Raw genomic sequence first — 24296 nt, 5'->3', positions numbered from 1 at the left:
TGGTGTAAAGAGCACTGTTTTTGGAAGCAGGACATACACAGGGATTCTAAATCCCCAGACACAGGGATAGCAGTAAGCTAACATGGGGCAAGATCTTTGTCCGCTTCCTCATCACCGCAGTGAAGATGGAGTAATAGCTGACGTGCATATTGCATGTTTGATAGTGTTCTGTAAACTCCACTGTGCAGAGTTAGATTCTAAAACACTGAACTTGAATTAGCTACTAGTTATCTGAAATAATGCTGAGTTCAAATAAAGAAGCAGTTCATAAAAGATGCTGTAGGGATTACCTAACCCTGCCTTCTGTTTTATGTTTGTCTTGTTATTATTCCCTGATCACCATGGGAATGTGATTATACTGTTCCTGTGAGCATATTTACTTCCAGGTTTTTTTTCTTAATTAAGAGCTTGTTTTTTTTTTTTTTAAGTTGAGGAATAAAGGACATAATATTACATGAGTTTAAGGTGTACAACATGATGATGTATATATTGTATATTCATATATATCGCAAAATGAGCACCATAATAAGTCCAGTTAACATCCATCACAATGCATAGTTACAGAATTTGTTTTCTTATGACAGGAACTTTCAAGATCCACTCTTCAAGCTGCTTTGAAATATGCAGTGCAGTGTTATTATTTATTATTTTTAAGTAGACTCCACACCTAGCATAGGGCCCAGTGCAGGACTTGAACTCATGACCCTGAGATCAAGACCTGAGCTGAGATCAAGAGTCAGACCCTTAACCAACCAACTGAGCCACCCAGGTGCCCCACAATATAGTAGTATTAACTGTAGTCACCGTGCTGGACATTACATCCCCAGGAGTACTTTCAGTTTTCAGTTGACGTTATTCTTTCTCATTTTCTGTGACGACTGTTACCAAAATGAAACACTTCCTCTTGTTTTTACTTTTTATTTAGTATTCCATTAATATTTCACAAATCAGTCAAAATTATCCTTCCTACTATAGAAGTCTCCAGTGAATGTTTGTTTTTTTTTTTTTAATTTTGGATGCTTCAAGAGGCTAAATGGCAATCCATTAGGGAGATGCATGGGTTGGGAAGATGAACTTCTGAGAGATTTTCCAGCCTGGAGTTAACATCTCCATGGGGACTTATGGTTTAGGATCCAACAGTAAGATGAATAACATTAATAATAACTACCAAATATTAATTGAATTCATAAATAAATGACCCTTTCAACTCTAGAAAAAATCCTTTTGCAGTCTTTTTGGTTTTTGTTTTTTTAAAGATTTTATTTATTTATTTGACAGAGACACAGTGAGAGAGGGAACACAAGCAGGGGGAGTGGGAGAGAGAGGAGCAGGCTTCCCGCCAAGCAGGGAGCTGGATGTGGGGCTCGATCCCAGGACCCCACGATCATGACCTGAGTGGAAGACAGACGCTTAAAGACAGAACCACCCAGGCTCCCCAACCCTTTGCATTGTTAATGATTAGACATAGTTACTAAATATAAAGTATAGGTAGTGATGAGGCTGGGTTAGGATTATTGAACCTTATTTTAAAAGAACTAAGTTTTTAGATGTTACATGAGTGCTGTACAGTGAAGGACATAAGGTACTTTTGACATGTTTGATTTAATGTGAACTTTCATATGTTTTCAAAGGTATTATTAAGTATATTCCAAATTTAAAATTTCTTGAGTTTATTTAAAACATGAAGAATCCCTCTGAAGCATATTTTATACTATTATGTAGTGCTATATTATTTCTCTTCTCAGTTTATATCTTTGCAGATTGGTCCATTGCTCACTTTAACACACTTTTATTTATCCTTAGAAACTGCAGACAACGTTCAGAGTTGCCAGTTCCTTGATGACAGAATTCTGCAGTGCATAAAGCAATATGCTGACAAGATAAAATCTGGTGTTCTGAACACTTCCAAGCTTCTCAAAGAATTGCTTTCTTGGAAGGTTTTAAGCACAGAAGACTATACAACTTGTTTTTCTAGCAGAAATTTTCTAAATGAAGCAGTGGACTATGTCATTCGTCACTTGATTCAAGAAAAGAATAGAGTAAAGACCAGGATATTTCTGCATGTTTTGAGCGAGCTTAAAGAAGTGGAGCCAAAATTAGCCGCTTGGATCCAGAAACTTAACAGCTTTGGTATGCCACTGAGCTCTAGAGCTGCTGCTTAGTAGGAGGGGTGGACATCGGCCTCTGATCCCTTTTTCATTTTCTGTCATCATTTATGATTTTTTTAAAATGTAGGACTACAAATTTTTATGGTTAAAAATATTATTCCCTTCCCACTCAGTTTAGGTTATTTTATCGATAGGTTACAGTACACTTTCAAAAGGTGTAAACACAATAAAGTTTAGTCAGAAGATCCAGTCCTGTATTTTGCTAAAGTATTTGTAAATGTTTAAACGAAGTCAGTGTTAGGCAGGTTATGGCCCCGGGGGGTGGGGGGCGGGGGGGCAGTAGCGCCCCCTGGAGGTGAGTGAGTGCCCTCTGCGATCATCACTTCTAGTCCGATTCCCTAGAAAACTTAAGAGGAAGAGTGGGTGGAACTAATTGCTTAGGATCACTGAAAGCAAATCTGATCTAAGGATTGTGAGAAAAATACTCCGAGGTAGGATCACAGGATTTTAAAACTCTGCTGCTGTTCCTGATTTTCCTGATTTGGTAGAGGAAGACCCTCCTCTCCCCACAAGCAGGCTCTTTGCCCAAGGCCACGCGGGGACTGCAGAAAGCAGCTGCAGCTAGGGTTGTGGTCGAACGCTAGCTTGAGATTTCTCTGGGTACCTACCAGGGCACCGTTTGTCTTGGTGACTTTGGTGGTAACTGGCCTCAGAGAGTAGGTGATTCGTTTGGCAGCTGTTGGACCCAAGGCCAGCGGGAGCCACAGAGGAGCAGAGCCCAAAGATTGAGATGCCAGGCCTCTGCGGTCACCCCCATCTGCTGGAAGTCTTAGGGACGTGGAGCCCTTAGAATTCTAGAGTTTCAGAGACTATATTGATAAGTTTCTGTCTGTAGAAACAAAGTAAGATAGCAGGAAGCTCGGCATAGTTGATAGCTAAGTGTTGCTGCTTTGAGCATAGGTCTGCATCGGTTTCTGGTCCCAGAATATTACTTGTAAGTGATAAGGTTGTCATTTGCATCTGTTAACAATCAAATAAGTAAATTATAATGTTATTTTTCACTTTATTCTGCTTTGGAAGATAGATTCAGGAGAAGGAAGCTTTCTGCTTATGCTTACCCAGACAAGAGTGCCTGCCACTGTTCTTCCAGTGTATGGTAGCATTTGAGCCTTCTAGCTCACTGACGGAAATGTTAATGTGTCCTTTTGATATAATTCACATTTATCTGAAGATTAAAGGCATTTTAATAAGTATATACACATTATTTTAATGCAGTTTTTATTTTAAAAAGCTCTAAAATGACTTCAACCATGTTGATTGGTAAGGTTATACTATATTCCTGATGTAAAGCTCATATTTATTTATTAAAGGCAAGTAATTTCCAGTTCTGGAATTTTATTTCCTTCTCAACAAAAAATATATACTGTAGGGTCACGTCATGTGTTTGTTTAACATGAGAGGTCGGTGTATATGTGAGGTGTGGGGAGAGTAACATTTTAATTGTAGACGTGACCTCTTGCCTTCCCTTCAGTGAGCACATGTTTTCATGCAGCATGAACGTCTGTAAGGTAACTGTTTCATTTGGAGGAAACCCATCCAGGGTAACTGACTCAGCGGTCCGCTTCATATGCTGAGAAACTGTGGCTGACGTAAGAGGCGGGTTGTGCTGTATTCGAGATCGGTGGGAAGAGACCAGAACTGGTCTTTGCCTTTTGGAGGCTGTGTTAGTAAGGGTAGGGGCTCATCATCCCTTCGGAACAGTGGTATGAGGTTGCAGCCGTTTCTTTTTCTGATTGTTAGAAGGTGGAATAAAAATGGGAATAGTGACCATCCTGATTTTTGGAGGAGGGTAAGGAGCCATTAATGGAGGTGTTGGAAGGGTGGTTTGTTTACCCCTTTCCTGTTTTAAAGGCACTTGCGAAGAATTTCCATTTTATTGTTACTATAGAATATATGTAGAAAAGAACTAAAATCTTGCTAGTTTGTACTAATTAGGATAAAAATCATTTTGAATTAGTAAAAATGTTGTAATAATTTTACAGGAATTTAATGCCTTGTTTTCATTGCTGAAGTCTAATAAAAATGACCATAGAAGCTAGTAATATATGAACAAGTCTGTAAGAAGGCTTTGGCCCACCTTATTCAACTAATAGATAAGAACTATTGTAATTAGCGTGTCGGTGTTAAGTGGTATTCCTAGAGTACAAAGTAGCTTGAACAAGTTTGTATTCAGGCGTGTGTTTTCACTGAAAATCTCGGCAAGCTGTAACCAAACTGCTTTCAGAGATGTAAGATTGAATGGGATTGTATGGTAAATGATTTTTCCTTTTTCTGATTTGGGTTTTGTTTTTATTACAGGTTTAGATGCCACAGGACCTTTTTTTTCTCGTTATGGAGCATCTCTTAAGGAGCTTGATTTTAGCATCATGACTTTTCTCTGGAATGAGAAATATGGTCATAAACTAGCCTCTATAGAAGGAAAACAACTTGATTACTTCTGTGAGCCAACATCACTGAAGGAAGCACGGTGTTTAATATGGCTGCTAGAAGAGCACAGAGACAAGTTCCCGGCACTGCATAATGCTCTAGACGAGTTCTTTGACATAATGGGTGTGTGGGCTGAGTTTCAATGTATATTATATCTGGTCTGACAGGGAAAACAAATCTGTGAAGAACCTAGCTTATTTAATACTTGACAAAATAGAATTATTATGGTATAGCCTGCTTATTTGGGGAAGTAAGTGATGAAGAATAGTGATTTTTTTTTTTTTTGGATGTCATGTTTTTACTCTGTTGAGCTAAGTGTGGTAGGGGTGCTCAGATGGGTGTGTTACACTGATAAGATACCTGGTCTTCTCATCTTAGATACATTGACAGTATCATCGCAAAGGTTGTTTATTAAATGGACAGAATTTATCAGTGAATGGCTTAAATTGTAACCTTCAAGAAAACATCGCCCTGCAGAGGAGGTGATGTTTGCAGAATCTAGAAATAGCATAGCTGTTGTAGTGGGAAGAACTTAGAATGGGGAGTCAGGAAAGTAGGCTGTGGCCCAGCTTCTTCTCTCATTCAGTTCACTAAAAACCTTGTTTTTACTACTGCTTTAAGGCTCCCGCCCAAGCTGGGTGTTAACTCAGAAATGTTTATGCTAGTTCCTGCCCTCAAGGACCTTATATTTTAGAAAAGGGAATGAGATGAATATACGAATAACTAAAATGTGGACATAAGCTCAGTAAGAGAGGACCCGAAAGGTGCTGGTGGTTGAAATGGAGGATCAGGCACTTGTGTTCTTCCTTGGGAAGGTGAAGCCTTGGTGCAGGGCTCGAGTCAGAGCTGTGAACGTGGGTGTAGTCAGATAGCTGGACATTGGACTTAAGAGACATGGGGTTGAGGGGAGTTGGGTCACCTGTTTGGGTAGCAGCATGGAGTCCAGTTGAGCAGAATAGGATGACTAGTAGTTAATTCCTTAGCTTCTCTTGGATCTTAGTTTCTTTATCATTGAATGATAGGATTTGGAGCCCATGGTCTGTGTAGTCCCATTTTGCTTCAAAATTCTGATATTCTTAGATTCTAAATTGATTTTAACTTTTTTTAAAAATTTATTTATTTATTTGACAGAGATCACAAGTAGGCAGAGAGCCAGGCAGAGAGAGAGGAGGAAGCAGGCTCCCCGCTAAGCAGAGAGCCCAATACAGGGCTCTATCCCAGGAGCCTGCGATCATGACCCAAGCTGAAAGCAGAGGCTTTAACCCACTGAGCCACCCAAGCACCCCTGATTTTAACTTCTTATCTTTGGTACTACATGTGTGTCTTATGATACCCCCCTTCCCTACCTTTCCCTCCACATTCCTCAGCATCTGCTTACTGACTGTCAAGAGTTAGACTTTTAAATTTCATGCTTTTTTTTAAAGGGCACACTAAAAGATCTGGCCTTGTACAAAAGTATCATACATTATAAAGTTCATATGTAAAAGGAACTAAAAAGATTGCTTTTTGTTGTGGTTCTTAGGAAGGAGCACATTCAAATATAGATGGCTTTGTGACTGGAGGCAACATATTACTTGATAGCCTGCATTTATTGCCATCAGTTTGCTGCTACTATCAAGAAAATGCTGTTTGATGATTGAGCTTATAAAACCTGATGCTTGGATCACACAACAAAAATAACTAAAAAGGACACCCTCTTAGTGTGCACTTTTTTTTTTTTTTTTTTGGTACCCTAACGATGCAGTCCATCTGGCTATGACTCTTCCTCTGCTTTTAGTCATAGATCAGAAGCCACCAGCCAAATGACTGGCCATCCCAACAGATTTTCTCCTCCAGTAGCTCTGCTTCTCACTTTTATCCCAGATAGTTTCAGTTTTACCTCGTTTCATTTAAAGGGATGATTATATTTCTTAAAACTTTTCAGAATCCACTGGTCTTGTAAATGAAAGTATTCAATAATGTCACCAATGCTATGATAATTTGTTGGAATTCCAGCCTCTCTTGAACTCTGCATACTATTTTCCTGTTGGTACTTATTTGTAGACAGCTAAAAGGCCCCTTCAGGGCAGTGTGGCTGAACCCACTTCTTATTATCCCTCGAGATCTATTTTTTCTAAATTATTCTTAGTAACATTGTTGTATGTCTTGTATCTAAGCAGGAAACCCTAAAATTAGTCTCACGTCTTCTTTTTTCCTATTACCCCATGTCTAGTTTGTCACCAGTTCCAGTAAGCTTTATCTTTGATCTGTCCTTTCCTGTCCCTCTCCACTTCCTTACATCAGAGCCTTAGTAATCTTTCCATCATTAGACCATCCTGGTAGCCTCCAAACTGGTCTCTGTGCCTCTAGACCTTTCACTCCAGATCTTCCTCTTTTTATTGCCACTAATGACTTTTCTAGAACATCTGATCGTGTAATGATTTTGTTAAACACTTGCTTCGTTTTGCCTACACATCATCTGCCTGGGTTTATCATTACTCTCCCCATCTGCCCTCTATGCATGCATCTCATTTCTTGAAGGTGTGCAAACCTTCCTTGTGCTTTCCTGCCTGTGTCTTTCCTCAGGCATTTCCTCCAGCCATGTCCTACTCATTTGGTTGTTCAAGTCTCACTTTCATATAGCCTTCCCCCACCAAGCTCTCCCTGACCTCTCCTTGGGCCTTTATCCTTGAAAACTTTATTATTCCATTAGTTTTGTTTCCATTGTATTTACTGAGGCATTTAGCACACTGGGTTACAAGTGTTTGCCTGTTAGTGTATGTTGCACAATACAACTTAGGACACAAGCTTATCTATGGCAGGGACTATTTTTGCATTTCTGTATTCCCGGCACCTGGCATAGAGTTTGATCCCTAAAAAGCACTCAAATCGTGCTGAATTGGATTCACATTTTGTGGTTCTTTGTGGTTCGTTTCCTTTTAATGGGCCATTTTGCTCTTGGTTTCTAAACTAAATTAGTGTCAAAGCCAAATAAGGAGTAGAATATAGTTGATGATAGTAGTATCTGGGGTGGTTCTCTTTAAGGCTTAATGTGTTGTTTGGCACTGCAAACTTTCATTTTCTCACAAATCATCGGTATTTTTCTACAGATAGCCGCTGCACTGTGTTAAGGAAACAAGACAGTGGTGATGTGCCGGTAAGTTACTTGATTCCTTTAACTGTAGTGTGCTAATTTGTGTTAGCCAAAGAAGAGAGGAGTACCCAAGCCAGTGTTTATTTACATCACAGTGGCATTCTAGAACCAAATCTGGAGGATTTCTGGCTGATGTATGCTCATTTATTAGAAAGTTAATATCAGTCTTCCTCTTAGAGTGACAGTCAGCAAACTTAGGGGCTTAAATTAGACAGTGTCCATAAAGTTTTGCAACTAATAAATGTTAATTTCAAGAAATAGGGAAGGAGTTCTTTAGTCTTCTCCTGGCATAAAAATGAAAATCTATCTTTAATGATTAAAATTTTAATGTTTTGCACTGTAAGGAAAGTAAAGAGACTTTGTTTTGAATGGCTCCGAACTGAGTTCAAGTTAAAATAATCACAGAGTTTTTCTTAGTAGGTTGTGGCAGTTTTTCAGACAGAAAGATGCTTGTTTACTGAATTTTAGTATCAGGTCATCTGTACTTGAAATTTTGTCTTAATCTGCTGTTAAATACTGCCCAGGTAAGTATGGAAACACAGCTAACACAGCATGGGCAGTTAAGTGTCTTCTAAGTCCACTGTGCCCCCAGGGTTTAGCTAGCTGTAGAGTGTCTAGTTTAGCTTAGTAAAAGGAATGTCATTAAAATGCTAGTAGCATATAACTGGAGTTACTCTAAAAGACTGATTAGTTGCTTAAAATAACATAAACCTTCTAAAAAATGAGTTTAAAGTGTTGGGGCAGTTTTAGTTATAGTCCTCATTCAGCTTTCTCCTACTTTCTGTTATAGATCATAACACTAGCGCTAACATACTGTTATTTTTGTTCAGTATTTTTGTTATTTTATATATATTCAACTTGTGGCTAAAACACTATGATATCTTTATTGTGAGCTTCGTAATTCTGCTATTTGAGTTTTCATTGTTTTTTTCCTCCCATTTTTCCAGTTTAATTCTTCCAAGATAAAAAATAAAGGCAAGAAAAAGAAGCCAAAAGATTCAAAGGTATATTTTCTGTATCAATTCTTGTATAAAATAATTGAATATATAAATTAGAATTAACCAATTTGGGGGGATATTTTGAAGCATTTTATAGAGAAAGACTTTTTTTTAAGATTTAATCCAGAATTCATGCCAAGCCCATGAGATAAATAGGGTGCTGTTTATCTTATGGTGGGTTCTTCTTGGCTGTTGTATATGTGGGGGCTCAGGGGGACAGGAGTTGAGACTGGGAACAAATATAAGGGAGGATAAGAGCAGCTGTTTTTAAGTTCCACTAAAACTTGCCTTTTAAAAAAAAAAAAAAAAAAGGAGGGTCACCTGGGTGGCCCAGTTGTTGGGTGTCTGCCTTCGGCTCAGGTCATGATCCCAGAGCCCTGGGATCGGGCCCTGCATCGGGCTCCCTGCTTGGTGGGAGCCCTGCTTTTCCCTCACTCTCTGCAGCTCCCATGCTTGTGTTCCCTCTCTCGCTGGGTCTCTCTGTCAAATAAATAAATAAAAATCTTTAAAAAAAAAAACTTGTCTTTTTATCTTTGACTTAAAATTTTTTCAGAGCATTGAAAACTACCTGAATGTTAATTTGGGCTTATTTATGGCTGTTGTAACTTTTATTACTATGTGTTCCTGTACACAAGAAAAATTTAGTTAAGTCATATATTGGCAGTTTGTGTGCATATTTATATAAGCATTTGGTTTTAATACTAATTTTGTTAATAGAGTTCTAAGGTGGAAAGTCATTGTCATTTTTATTTTAAACTAGCCTATGTTAGTGGGGTCTGGAACAGCTTCAGTAACAACAAATAATGAGACTGTCACTTCAGGTGAAGATCATAAGTAAGTACAATTAAAATTTTTTGCTTCATTTTAATTCAGATGTTTTGACTTAGCAAGTTGTGTTAATTTAATGTAAATTAAACTTGTGTTTTATTTCCCTAACTTCACTGTCTAAAGATGTGCATCTGTTAGGACAGCCTGGTGTGATCCATCTTGGTTGAATTAATGGTGTGGCTCGTCTGCATTAAGAATTCATACAAACTACATTAAAACCACTGGGCTAATGACATTCATTAGATCAGTTTGGGAACATACTGTGTGCAAGATACTATGGGAAGATCCTAGAAAATAGTCCTTAATATGTTCAGTGAAAAAAATGTCCTATTGATAATCAGTAGCATATTTGCTATAGTAGGAGAGAGGAAGATGTTTCAGAAGCTGTGGATGATGTTGTGGTTTAACCTTAGATGTGAGCAGTTTTCAGTTGTGTCTGGTTGTTGAAACTGAGTTTTCAGGAAATGAACAGACATGAAGAAATAAAAGTAGTGAGTAGCAGTGACCTTTTTATGTCATTCCTTTAGGGACTAGAAACCCACATTTTTTTTTCACATTTCTTAAAGGAGTTGTCAAAACAGCTGCTTTCCCACAGTCATTTTCATGGATTCTTTAAATGGAAGAATTCTTTTAAATTAAAATAGTAATAGCCTATACTTAGATAGCACTTACGTACCAGGTACTGTTCCATTGGCTTTACATATATAAATTCACTGAATCCACTCTTCCACCATGAGAGGTAAGTACTGTTACTATGTCCATTTTACAGATAAGGAGATCCGTCATGCACAGTATAGTTGAATGGTACAATTGAGTGATGTACCCAAGAACCTGAAGCTTGTAAATAACAGAGCCAAGGAATTAAAGCCATTAAAACTTGGTTTTAGAATTCAAACTGAAACTACCGCATCTTTTTAGAGTGCTAGAATCTTATATTTTAGAAAAAGAATCTTCTTATTAAGTGTCTCAATCTCATTTTGACTTAATAGCAGTTATAATAAAATCTTTAATTTTTCTCTTTAACAAGTTACAATTAATGTAACATTATACTTTTAAAAATGGGAGTTTCAAAAATTTGCTCTTGGGACCAGGGTTGGTACTTAGTTAAAAGTGCTTACTCAGCGGTCAGGCATATATATGTATTTGTGGAAGGGTAACTTTTCCACATTGAATTCTCTGGTAGTGTTTTTTTGCATTGTAAAATTTAAATTATACATTTTATATTATAAATTTTAAATTGTGTAAAATTGGAATATTATCTGGGTAACCTCACAAGTTTACGATTCACAAAATTGTTTTTTTATCTGCAGACGCAATTCAAATCCTGCAGGCCCATTTGTGGTACCTGACCACCTTCGGCAAGATGTAGAAGAATTTGAAGCTATCTATGAGCAGCACAGTAGTGAATATGTTGTCCGTAATAAGAAGCTGTGGGACATTAACCCAAAACAAAAATGTTCAACTCTGTATGAGTAAGTAGTTTAACATTCCTGCAAAAATTATTTTATACTGAAGCTGCCAGTTAAAGATCTCAAGTTGTTTGATTTGTGTCCATTGTGCTTATTAAAGGAATCATTTACTGGCTCACAAACCTAGGGAAGAAAAGTACTTTTACAGCTTTTGTCAGGTATTACACGGAGTTAACTGAGTGTTTTTAACTATTAAATTTAGAATCCTAGTAATTACTGTTTTTTGTCAGTTTGAGCTGCTTAATATAGATATTTTCTATTTCTAAGACTTATCTGGTAAATGCTGATAGGACCTAAAGAGTTTCTAGCCATAATGTTGTTGTTTTTTTTAAGATATATTTGTTTATTTGAGAGAGAAAGAGATGTATACACACATGTGCATGGATGGGAGTGCAAAGGGGAAGAATCTTCAGGCTGAGCGTGGAACTCGGCACTGGGCTTGCTCTCATGACCCGTGAGATCATGACCTGAGGTGAAACCAAGAGTCGGACACCTAACTGATTCAGGTGCCCCCCCACGTCCCCCCAGCCACAATCTTTTATCATGAATTCCAAGGCATATAGTTCTCCTCCTCCATTATCCTTAGTTTCGCTTTCTAAGGTTTCTCTTACCGCCATCAGTCGTGCTCTAGAAGCCGATGGTCCTCCTTCTGACATATTGTCAGAAGGTCAGTTGAAGCCTAACAGTGCATCACAGTGCCTACATCACTCACCTCACTTCATCTTGTCATGTAGACATTTTTATCATCTCCCATCATCACAAGAAGGGTGAGTACAGTGCAGTAAGATATTTTGATAGACCACATTCACATAACTTTCATTACAGTATATTATTGTAACTGTTCTATTTTATTAGTAGTTAGTGCTATTAATTTTTTATTGCACCTAATTTATAACTTAAACTTTATCAGAGGTATGTATGTGTAGGAATAAAACAGTATAAATAGGATTCAGTACTATCTGTGGTTTCAGGCATCCCTGGTGGTTTTGGAACATATCTCTCTTAGATAAGGGTGGAGTTACGCATTTGACAAGGAGTAGTATGATGAGTTGATTTTACTCTTCCTTTGTTGGTGGATGTGGATGTTTTACATCTCATAAGTCCAGTGACAAGTTAATACATCTGAGTGGGGTGGTTAAAATAATGGAGTAAAGAGTTCAGGAAAATCTAGGAAGCAATTAACTGTTTAGAGCTTACTATTAAGGCATTGCTACCTTCCTTAAGAAGAGAAATTGAGGGGCACCTCGGTTGCTCAGTTGGTTAAGCATCTGCCTTCAGCTCAGGTCCTGATCTCAGGGTCCTGGGATCAGGCTCCAACATCAAGGCGCATGTTGGGCTCCCTGCTCAGCGGGAGCCTGCTTCTCCCTCTCCAGCTCTGCCCTTCAACCTGTTTATGCTCTCTGTCTCAAATAAATAAAATCTTAAAAAAGAAATTGAGGGCTAAGACCTGCAATAAAAAACTAATTTAAAAGCTAACTGTTCTCTCGGAAAACCTATCACTCATCCATAATTTAGTCATTCCTCCTATTTTCCCCAGCTGCATTATTTCTTTTCAGTCTAGTTATGCTCCTAGATTCCTCTTCACGGTTTTTCTTTAGAGTTGAAATGCTGAACAAGTCATATTTCCAGAGAACTCTCCTGGATGACGTATGCAAACAGCTCTAAAACTACACTAGTTATTTCTTAAAGTATGGTAGGCTTTGCTTCAGACATCCAGAACTGAAGCTAAACTGTTATTCTGAGGACCTTGCTTCTTAAAGATTTATTACTATTATAAGTGGGAGGAGTTAAACAACTTAAGGAAGAAAAATAGGCTGATTTGTATTTTGAGATAGAACCTAAAGTCATGAAGTTGTAGGAAGTTACACCTCAAAACAGTTGTTTCTTTGAATTTTCAAAAGTAGACATATGATGATGGGCTTAAGAATGATTTTTTTTCAGGGGTTCCTGGCTGGCTCAATCAGAGGAGCACATGACTCTTGATCTCGGGGTTGTGAGTTCAAGCCCCATACTGGGTGTAGAGATGACTTAAGTGAACAAACAAAAACTTTAAAAAGAAAAAATACATAAATATTTCTTTTAGGAGCCAGTGCATAAAAAGAAAGAAAAATGAAACTACTACAATTTTCTTTATGATAGGAATGTAGAGAAAAAAAATATTAGGGAATCAAGAATATTGGGATCACTGCTTTAACTTATCTTGAGTATTTCACCGTGAAGTAGGAGACTGGAAAGATTGGTGTTTAATTGACCTAATGCCCTTCTAGTTCTAATATTTTATGATTTTAGATAGTTGAAGCAAATTAAATTTCAGTAGATAGTATTCTGCACTTAGCTTTTCCTGACACCTCATCAGTGGTGTTACTTAGTTGGCCAGCGTTTTTTAACCACTTTGAGTTAAGCACTGTGGAGGATTGCAGAAAAAGTAGAAGATACGGTCCTTCCATGCAGCTTGCAAATAGTAGGAGAGCTGAATTTATCATTGGTCAGGTAACAGTGTACTGCAAATAAAATTACTCTGAAATAAGAATCATGAGCTTGTATAAAACAGTGATTTTTTCAGAGGACCACACCTAGAGCAGTAGGGTGGGGTGCCTTCTGAAATGTTTTCTCCATCCTTACTGTTGCTGCTGTGCTGGCAGTGACGGTAATAGCGCTGTAGGATGACCAACCGTGACCATTTCAGACACTAATGGTCATCATCCAGTTATGAAATTATATGTGCATATATACATAACTATTAATATCTCTGGCATAATTAGTTTTTTTTTTTTTTTTAAACTCCTGTCACATGCAGTATGTCTCGCAGTATATCTCGTTTTTGTCTCTGGTCCTGAAGTGCAGAGTCTGAGACTTTGAGCGAGAACAGGCCATGATAAGAGAGATGAATCTTGTGTAACTAACTTGTCAGATGCTGAGTCACCTCCATCATTTCAGTTGTGATCTAACATCTTTCTTTGGAGCTTTGGCCTCTGTCACGTCCGCTAAATAGCCACACCAGTACCACTGTTAAGTGTGCATTGATGGGTGGATTATTAAGAAATCATATTTATGCTATTTTGGACCTATTGTGTATCTTACAGAGATGATTTTTCAAGGCTAGTAAGATGTATAAATAGAATTAAATTCATTTTGTGTTGCATTTCAAATAATAGTGACTATAAAAATTTTATTCACAATATGGTTATAATACTGTTTTCCTTTGGGCTAGGGACCCGTGTTAAATTAAATTTTGTTCTACTCCAGTGTTTGAAAAATTCATTGTTTCTTAGCCAGTGGAAAAAACATGGAGGCTCTATTTCTTTGAAAACATTTTTTTCTGATTGTAAAACTAATAATATAAATTACTATGGAATTTTTTTAAATAAAGGAAAGATAAAAATTATGAATAATTCTATTACCCAGATGCAACCACACTTAATTTTTGGTGTATATTCTTTCAGGCTTTTAAAATGTAGATGTGTAAAACATAGGTTTTAAAATTTATAAACTGATTTTACTATAATTCAGCTTTGTCATAACCTTTTTCACTCAAAATGCATAGTGAGGATTTTTTCATATCCTTGACTATTCAAGAACATGACTTTTATTAGTTACTTGATAATATTCAGCAGATCTTCACTGGCATTTACCTTGTTAGCTATTGAAAAGCTCATTGTCAAATTACTTAGAGTGGTTTCCTTGCATGTAATCTCTGTTTTTTAGTTATGCCATTTTGTATTTAAGTGTTTTAATCCAGGTGGAAAAGCTTTGTTTTTCAATGATTCTCTTCAGTATTCCTCATGGAGAGCAGAGAGTAAATACACGTACACCATTCGTGACCTAATGGAAAGATTTCTCTCCTTAGAGAGATGGTAGAGCGGAAGTTCTACCAATCAGCCAAAACCCTCAACAAGAGGATTCTCCTTTAGACTCTTCCGCTTTTAGAGATTTCTCATTAAAAATGAAGTTTGAGGGGCCCCTGGGTGGCTCAGTTGGTTAAGCAACCGACTCTTGATTTCAGCTCAGGCTATGATCTCAGAGCCCTGGGATTGAGCCTCTTGTCGGCAGGGAGTCTGCTTGAAGATTTCTCTCCCTCTCCCTCTGCCCCTCCCCTCACCTGCGCTCTTGCACACACGTGCACTCTCGCTTTTTAAAATAAGTAAAATCATTTAAAAAAATGAAGTTTGATGGGAATCTTAAAGTGAAAGCAAATCTAATCTGTTACCTTGCAAAAACAGTGTGTGTATTGGGTAGTTTTCAGTTGTAGAGATTATCCTAAGGGGAAAGTAGTCATCAAAAAACACTAGGTATTTAAAGTAGCATTGCTGATGAAAAGTAGTGGCGTTTGTTTGGTCTTTAACCTTCCGAGTATCAGTTACTTTGGTAGATGTTAATTATTTGCAAAAATAGTCCTTTATCTCGAGCAGCATCTGTACATAAAGTGGTTTCTTTTGCTTCAAAGAAGTGGTGTTTTTACCTTCCCCCAAAATAAGTTGTCTTTCTGGTTAGTGTTAATTTCCTAAGAAAGTCCCTTTGGAGATTTTTGCTCTTGAAAAAGCAGATCTTTTTGGTGATGTGCGTTATGTGTCTTTCTTGCTAGTTAATGCCACTGTTACAGACTGAAGACCAAATCCAAATGGAAGAGTAAGGCTCTTTGAGGCTGACCCCAGAATGGGGAAAAAAGTAGCCTCAGAACTGGAGTCGCAATCCAGAACTGGAGCTAGATTAAGGGATCGCCCCATTAATGTGTGTCTAATCTTATTGGTTTATTGATCAGACAATTAATTTCAGTACCTCTAAATCATTGTCTGTTCTTAAACAGAAAAATGTTGATTACTATATGCAAATTCCATAGGATCTTAGTGAAATTTTATGTCTTCTCATTTGACATTCTTATAAATTTTCTTTTCATTACTTTTAAAATAGATTGTATAATTATATAATTGAAATTTATAAAGTAACTTTTTAATCTTTTTGGTTTTCAAAAAAATTTTTAAGGATTATTTTCCAAAGGGTGAACAATATTTTGCTTTTAGAGTATCATTGATTGCAGTTAGCTTTTGTCAGATTTAATATGAGTGTAGTATGTTGTTGGGGAGCTGTTGAGATCAGTCAGAGCTGAAATAGTATTTTGCTTTGGGAGAATTTTGGGGAAAATATTTTTTTCAAATGAACATGTATAAGTACTTCCTTATAACATGTAAACATAATTTTTTCCAAGTTATTTCTCTCAGTTGTTGGAGGAGCATGGTCCTTTGGACATGAGTAATAAAATGTTCTCTGAAGAATATGAATTCTTCCCAGAAGAAACTCGACAGATACTAGAAAAAGCCGGAGGTTTGAAGTCTTTTCTCCTGGGATGTCCTCGTTTTGTTGTGATTGACAACTGTATTGCACTGAAGAAAGTTGCATTGCGGCTCAAGAAAAAGAGAAAGAAGAAAAACATTAAGACAAAAGTGGAAGAAATTTCAAAAACAGGGGAGTATTTACGAGTCAAACTACCATTGAATCCATCTGCGAGGGAATTTAAACCAGATATAAAATCTAAACCAGTGTCTGATTTATCTTCAGCAGCAGCTTCTGAGGCTGTGAAGCCCAAACCTATAGCTACGAATTCGCCCAAACCAACCTGTGAGGCTGTGAAGCCGAAACCAGTGTCTGATAATTCTTCTAGATCAGTTTCTGAGGATGAGAAGCCCAAAGAGGTCTCTTCTGATTCTCCCAAACCAGTGTCCGAGGATGCAGGTCACAAGCGAGTATCCTCTCATTCTCCCAAACCAGCTTCTGAGGATGTGAAACCAACCTACTGGACTCAACCCCATTTGGTCACAGGATACTGTACATATCTCCCCTTTCAGGGGTTTGGCATTACCCAGACACCACCAACATACATAAATGTGTTACCGAGTTTGCCCCAGTACACTAACATTTACACACCCCTGGCCAACGTTTCTTCTGAGTATCAGCTGCAAAGATCAGTGCCAGTGGCGCCATCTTTTATAGCCAGTGACAGACCAGAGGAAAGCGCTGCTGTGTATTTCGAGGGCCATCATCTGAATGCTGAGAGTGCCCCTGGTAACCCGATGGCCCCTAAAACACAGATCCCTCAGGACTCTTCAGAAGTATCAGTAAAGACACAGCGCAGCACAGATGGTGCTGATACAGCCTTCAGTGAGTCTAACAGATGTGATGGTCACTGTGGAAATGCTGCCAACGAGCAGGAAATAAGTCCAGACACTACCAATGAAGTAACGAATACTGCACGTACACAAGTGGTTGCCATACAGGTAAGACTTAAATAGAAAAAACTTATCTTAATACTGAAGTTAAATTTTCCTTCCTATCTTTCATTGCCATTATATTTACAAAATTCTTTTTATGAAATCTTTTGCCTGGAAATGTTTTAAAAATATGAACCCTTTTGTAGGGCATGATGGGTAATGCAGAAATAATTTTTGGGTCTAGTAAATAATACACTTTTTTCCAACCAAGTTTTATACCAGCTGAGAAATAAGATAGAGGAATCAGCAGATGGAGCCAAAACATCACTTTAATAATTAATAATGGCACCATAAGGATGATGTTGTTTGTTTCCATAGCGCTTACATGTCCTAACATTGAAGCCCAACATTGAAGCATCCGCTCATCCATCCAAGCATAGTAGTGCTGGACCCAGGAAGCCTCCTATCTTGGGGTGCTTGCCCCACAAGCCTTACTGCATGGAGAATTAAGGGAAATGTGCTTTTTGCACAGGCAGCCCAAAAAAGCAGAGTCTGGGCTATATGTGTGACCAGTTTCTCCTACCAAAACAGGAGAGGAGAATGGGGGAGTTAAAAAAAAAACAAAATAAAACACAGGTGGAGAGAAATGAGAGATGCAAATAAAAGTTCCTGACAAGCATAGACTAACTTGACATTCTCCTGTAGTTCACTCTATAGGGTATGAATTCATTAACCCTTTGTTGGATTATCCCCCTCCTCATTACATTTTTGTTTTCTAAGAAAGCTTTGAAAGAAGATGTTAAGGGGCACCTTGGTGGCTCAGTCGGTTAAGCAGCTGACATGGGTTCAGGTCATGATCCCAGCGTCCTGGGATGGAGCCCCATGTCGGGCTCCCTGCTCAGCAGGGAGCCAACTTCTCTCTGTGCTGCTCCCTCTGCTCATGCTTTCTTATTTCTACTCATTCTCTCCTACTCTCACAGGCTCTCTCTTTCAAATAAATAAAATCTTAAAAAAGAACTTTAGAGTAATGAGCCAAATTCTTTTTTGATTTTACTAATTCTACATATAGTTCTTTTCTATTACAAGTATTTGTAGAAAGTGTACAACATTATTAAAATTGTAAAAAAAAAACTCTTGAAAAAATTGTGGGCATATCTTAAAATGTCATTACATGATGGATTTATTTTACTAGAGCAATTGAGATAAATTTAAGTGTTTGTTTTGCCCCAAAGGTGTCTTGGAATGTAACACATCAAGAAGTCAATACTGAGCCATACGATCCTTTTGAGGCAAAACATGTGAGTAAAAATGAATTATCATGACATTTCTCTTGTAAATTTTCATCTGCCTTTTATTCTCCTCTGTTTAAGAGACTGTTCAGAACAAGATCAGAAATAGGTATTTTAAATTATTTTTAATAGATAATTTTGTAATTTACCTTTAGGGAGATATTTTACAGATTGAGAAGGAGTACCAGGTTTTACAGGAGCAGCTTAAGGAGGCATGCGAAAATTATGAGCAGAGAAAACTCAAGGGCTCAGAAGAGACCAGGGATCTGGAAGAAAAGTTGAAAAGGAAGATAGAAGAAAACAAGGTAATCCTGTCTGAAACTTCTTTGTAGTAGCATGTGGCATGATCAAGAGCATTGTTGGCTGAACAGAGGATTTTTTGTTAATGATGCCTATTTAAATTTCTCTATGACATATCAAAGTGGCAGTGTTTTTGCAGTGTTTCAGAACCTCTACGTGTTGCTATTTAAGAAAAGGGCTGTGAATCTGGGTTTTCATTTATTTATAGTTCAGTTTGTTTCATTAACTAAACCGGTTTTGTGGTGACTTAAGTTTTGAGTTAATCCTTGCTTATACTGAGAGGTGATATAGCATTAGTGGTTCATAGTGGAAGTCTTGGGGTCAGACCAACTAGGTTCAGATGAAGCCAGGTTCCATACTAGTCTCATCCGGGGCAAGTTATCTAACTTCCTTGTGCTTTCGTTTCTTATTTGAAAAATTTGGGTGATAATAGCTCCCATTTCTTGGGGTTAGATTAATACTTGTAAAGTTCTTAAACTGCCTGGTGCATAATAGGGGACTCTGTAAGTATTGCCTGCTATTGTTACTGCTATTCCTATTACTGTCTTCACCTTACAATTAAGGAAGTGTGAGAATAACACATGGAGCTTAGGCATATTAGATCTGTGAAACCACTTAGACCATATTGTTTGAGTCTACTGGTCTTGAGTTCCATTAGCTAGGATGGATTACAGTTATATATAACTGGCTATTGGAGTAATACTAATTAGTGGCAAGGCTGGATTAAACTGGTAGGGAAATGGAATTATAGATATAAGGGAATCATAGTGTGTTCTTTTTTAAAACTGAGGTCTTTTGTGTAGGTGTAACAAAGAGATGTTAGTTAATATAAGAAAGGAAGGATTTACACTTAATGTGGTAAGCAGTTTCTAACATAGAATTGCTGATCCACTATCTTGTACACCTGAAACGAGTACAACATGTGTGTCAACTACACTTAAGTTAAAAACAAAAAAGGAAGAATTTGTTCCAGAAGTCTGGTCAGTAGCTGGGGTACCATATTAAATAGAATAAAGTTTGCTTAGGTAGCACCTTAATAAAAAAATTCATTTATTGAGATTTAAGTACAGAAAAGGGTCAGTTTGTAAAGGTAACTGTTATAACATTCCTATTATAATAGTTATAACATTCCTGTATAACTTGTTTTCACTTGGGATGGGACTGGGGAGATTTGAAGGATGGGAGGAATTAGAAGGAACCAGACTTTCTGATCAGTTGCCTGGTTAATGAGATCTTCCTAATTGGGAGAAGAGAAAATAAGCAAAAATAAAACCCTGCACAGTGACTGTAGAACACTAATAAGCTACCTGGGGGGCTTAACAAAATACAGTATTTTTATAAACTTTCTATTACCTCAGTAAAATTCAGTTTTACTAAGTTTGTTTAAGAATGCCTGTGGCCACCCGATGAATGAGGAGAGTAGATTTTCAGACTGCCGCTGAAGGTGGGCGTCTGATGAGTGAGGTTTCCTTCCCTCTGGCAGAGATTTGTCTAGCTTTATAAACTGCTGGTCTGACTGGGTCCTGTATTTGTGGGTTTATCAAGGCATCTTCGTACACTTTCTACACTTGACCAAGAAATTCACAGTTCATCAGGTGCCCAGGGAGGAGGGCTGCTAAGGAGTCAACAGCTCTGACTGGGTCTGGACTTCTGATTCGTTTTCTTTACCTTCACTGAGGCTCTGGGTCTGCTTTAATGGTGGTGGGTCTTAAGCATGTAGTCAGTCTGTTTTTAAAAAGAGCCATTATTTGGTCCCCAACTTTCAGGCCTATTAAGTTGTTAGACTTCCCATATAAGTTATGATATCAGGATAAGTTGCTCATCTGAGTTTTTAGGTGGTTGTCCACATAGGAGCAGATGAGATGGAGCTGTGGCCATTTCTTTATTAATCATGATTATTTTCCTAATTAGCTTGTGGAGGAATCTTTTATAAACATAAAAAGAAATTTTGGGCTTTTATTGATCTTTCCCTGGCCTTTGATTCTCTAATCACTGAGGTTATCAGATAATACTTTTACTTGAAAATTGCTTGATACTACATACTGAATATATTAGATGCAACATTTCTTCACACTGTAGAGGGGAGATAGGCAAGCCCAGGCCTCAGTCAGGCTGCCTGGGTTGAACTCCAGCATTACCATATAATACCTTTGTGATCTTATTTTACTCAATCTCTTTGACCCTCAGTTTCCTCATTAGTAATACAGCCTCTACTTCATAGGTTTGTGAGACTCAAAGGGGTGGTTGGAAAAGGGTGGGGTTTTCCAGAGATACCAGTATAGTAGAGGGAAGAATTGTCCCACTTAACATCCACTCAGGCCCCTACTGAGAAAAACTCTTTACAAAGCAGTTGAAGAGTGCTTAGCTCATAAAAAGCACCAATAAAGTCTGAGCTAACTATTTTAAATAGCTAATGGGGTTTCATTATTATGAGCTAGGAAAGGCTTTCATAGATATTTAGGCCAGTTATCTATTCTGTCAGAGGAGAATACCTGTCTAAAGCCAGAGTTTCCTGTTGTTTTTAATGTACCTTTAACTTACAACTGACAGGTTGTAACTGATTGCAGAATTGGCTCGAGGCCATATGTTCTTTTAGTTTATTAAGATAAAATTCACCATTTTAACCATTATAAAGTCTGTAACTCAGTGGTTTTCAGTAGACTCACAACGTTGTATGACCATTACCACTGTCTTGTTCCAGAACCAATTCATAGCACCAAAAAGAAACCCTGTACCTATTTAGCAGTCATTCCTCATCTCCCCTAGGACGTGCATTCTCAAGGTGCTTTAATGAGATTTTCTTATAGCTAAGATAAGTATTTAAGTTCACTTCGGCTCTAGAAACACAGTCAAAATAATTTTGGCTAGAATAATTTATGGAGGAGAATTTTGGAACTTTGTCCTATTTTTATATTAAAACAGAATCTTGGGTCCCGCTTGCCAAAAATTTCTCAGCCCACATCTGTGTAGTGGTGGGGTTCTTCTATTCAGTCACAATCTTTGCCAGGTTCAGCTTTTTTTTAATCTAATGTTTATGGAGCTCATTATGTGTCATACTCAATAGTAAATTTTTTACATGAATTATTTGATTTCATCTCAAACAATCAGAGTATACTAGTGCTATAGTATAGTACACTAGTATTGTCTCCACTTTACTGTTAAGGAAATGGAGGCAGGATCAGCTAATGCAGCTTTTTCGAAGTCATGCCAGTACTGAGTGGCAGAATAGTTAGTGTCAGGCTCTAGGTCCCTTGCTTTTGTCTTCCCTTAAGACAAGGGGAGATGGAGAGGAGAAGGGAGTTGAGGGAAATTGGAAGGGGAGGTGAACCATGAGAGACTATGGACTCTGAAAAACGATCTGAGAATTTTGAAGGGGTGGGGGGTGGGAGGTTGGGGGCACCAGGTGGTGGGTATTGGAGAAGGCATGGATTGCATGGAGCACTGGGTGTGGTGCAAAAACAATGAATACTGTTATGCTGAAAAGAAATTAAAAAAAAAAAGAGAATGTCAATTCCACAAGCAGTTGAAAAACATTTCTCAGCACTTCGTGAGCAGGATAGGTGCATCAGTGAATTGTTGCCATATAATAATGTGAGTAGCAACCACCTACAAAACCTCAGTGACATAGACCGTAAACATCAAGGGTGTGAGTCTGTGGGTTAGGTTGTCCCAGTTGGGCTCTGTTGTTCTTGGCTGTGCTTGCTCACATATGTGGGGTCACCATATTCTGTGTCCGCCTACATCAGAGAACAGGCCTGCACATTCTGTGAAAATTGTTTGATTTTTTTGCTAGTATGTTGTTGAGGATATTACCCAGTATTTCATTTGACAAAATTTATTAGATGCCCCCCTCTAAAGAAGACATACAAATGGCCAACAGACACATGAAAAATGCTCAATATCACTTGGCATCAGGGAAATACAAATCAAAACCACAATGAGATCCCACCTCACACCAGTCAGAATGGCTAAAATTAACAAGTCAGGAAACAACAGATGCTGGCAAGGATTCAGAGAAAGGGGAACCCTCTTACACTGTTGGTGGGAATGCCAGCTGGTACAGCCACTCTGGAAAACAGCATGGAGGTTCTTCAAAAAGTTAAAAAAAAATAGGGCTACCCTATGACCCAGCAATTGCACCACTAGGTATTTATCCAAAGGATACAGATGTAGTGATTCGAAGGGGCACATGCACTCCAGTGTTAATAGCAGCAACGTCCACAATAGCCTAACTATGGAAAGAGCCCAGATGTCCATCAACAGACGAATGGATAAAGAAGATGGGGGGGGGTGCCTGGGTGGCTCAGTGGGTTAAGCCGCTGCCTTCGGCTCAGGTCATGATCTCAGGGTCCTGGGATCGAGTCCCGCAGCGGGCTCTCTGCTCAGCAGGGAGCCTCCTTCCCTCTCTCTCTCTCTCTCTCTCTACCTGCCTCTCTGTCTACTTGTGATCTCTCTCTGTCAAATAAATAAATAAAATCTTTAAAAAAAAAAAAAAGAAGATGGGGGATATATATGCGTGTTCATATATATATGTGTATTTATATATTTATAATGGAATATTCCTCAGCCATTAAAAAGAATGAAATCTTGCCATTTGCAACGACATGGATGGAGCCTAGAGGGTATTATGCTAAGTGAAGTAAGTTAGAGAAAGACATACCATATGACCTCACTCATATGTGGAACTTAAAAAAACCGAACAGATGAATATAGGAGAAGGGAAGGAAATAAAACAATGAAATCAGAGAGGTGGACAGACCATAAGAGATTCTTAAGTATAGAGGACAAACTGAGGGTTGCTGGAGGGGTGGTGGGTGGGGGGATGGGGTAACTGGGTGATGAGTTAATGCCTTAATAGGAGGGCACGTGATAGAATGAGCACGTATGCAACTGATGAATCACTAAATTCGATCTCTGAAACTGATACTACAGTATATGTTAACTAAATTGAATTTAAATAAAGAATTAACAAAAAATAAGCCAAGCTCTGTGCTGGTCTTCTGGGACTTTTATGCAGCATCCTCTTTATGAGACCCTGAGAAGTCATTTCTCTCTGCTTTCACTACTTGGGCTTCTCTGTGCAGCAGAATTTGTTTTTACTTTGTGGCTGTAGCTCACTGTATTTCCTCTGACTTTATCTGCCAGAAAGGTTTTAAGCTATTTCTAAAGAATGGTCAGGGCCTTATGCCACTCATTTTTGTTTTTTAAGATTGATTATTTATTTATTTATTTATTTATTTATTTTAAAGATAGGGAGAGTGCACACACGCAAGTGGCGGAAGGGGCAAGGGGGAGGGAAAGAGAATCTTCAGCAGACTCCACGCTTTGTGTGGAGCCTGACACAGGGCTGATCCCACAACCCAAGATAATGACCTGAACTGAAACCAAGAGTCAGCTGTCCAATCAACTGAACCACCCAGGTTCCCCATGCCATTCATTTTTATATTGTTCTCACTCCTAGGTTTATATTACCATTTTTAT

General features: G+C 38.1%; 1 protein-coding gene across 2 annotated transcripts in view; it reads left to right on the top strand.

Moving 5' to 3' along the window:
• TTC3 (tetratricopeptide repeat domain 3) overlaps positions 1-24296 on the top strand; it is a 124625-nt gene that overhangs the window by 72486 nt on the left and 27843 nt on the right. For both annotated transcript variants that reach the window (XM_047720000.1, XM_047720001.1), the window contains exons 27-35: positions 1804-2130; positions 4467-4718; positions 7685-7731; positions 8676-8732; positions 9487-9560; positions 10865-11026; positions 16227-17292; positions 18459-18524; positions 18671-18820. In XM_047720000.1, coding sequence (XP_047575956.1) covers positions 1804-2130; positions 4467-4718; positions 7685-7731; positions 8676-8732; positions 9487-9560; positions 10865-11026; positions 16227-17292; positions 18459-18524; positions 18671-18820 — 2201 coding nt within the window. The remainder of the gene's footprint in view (positions 1-1803; positions 2131-4466; positions 4719-7684; positions 7732-8675; positions 8733-9486; positions 9561-10864; positions 11027-16226; positions 17293-18458; positions 18525-18670; positions 18821-24296) is intronic.

This window comes from Lutra lutra, chromosome 1, assembly GCF_902655055.1.
Source record: "Lutra lutra chromosome 1, mLutLut1.2, whole genome shotgun sequence".
Classification (NCBI taxonomy): domain Eukaryota; kingdom Metazoa; phylum Chordata; class Mammalia; order Carnivora; family Mustelidae; genus Lutra; species Lutra lutra.
Note: the sequence above shows the minus strand (reverse complement) of the source record. Positions and strands in the feature narration are given on the sequence as shown.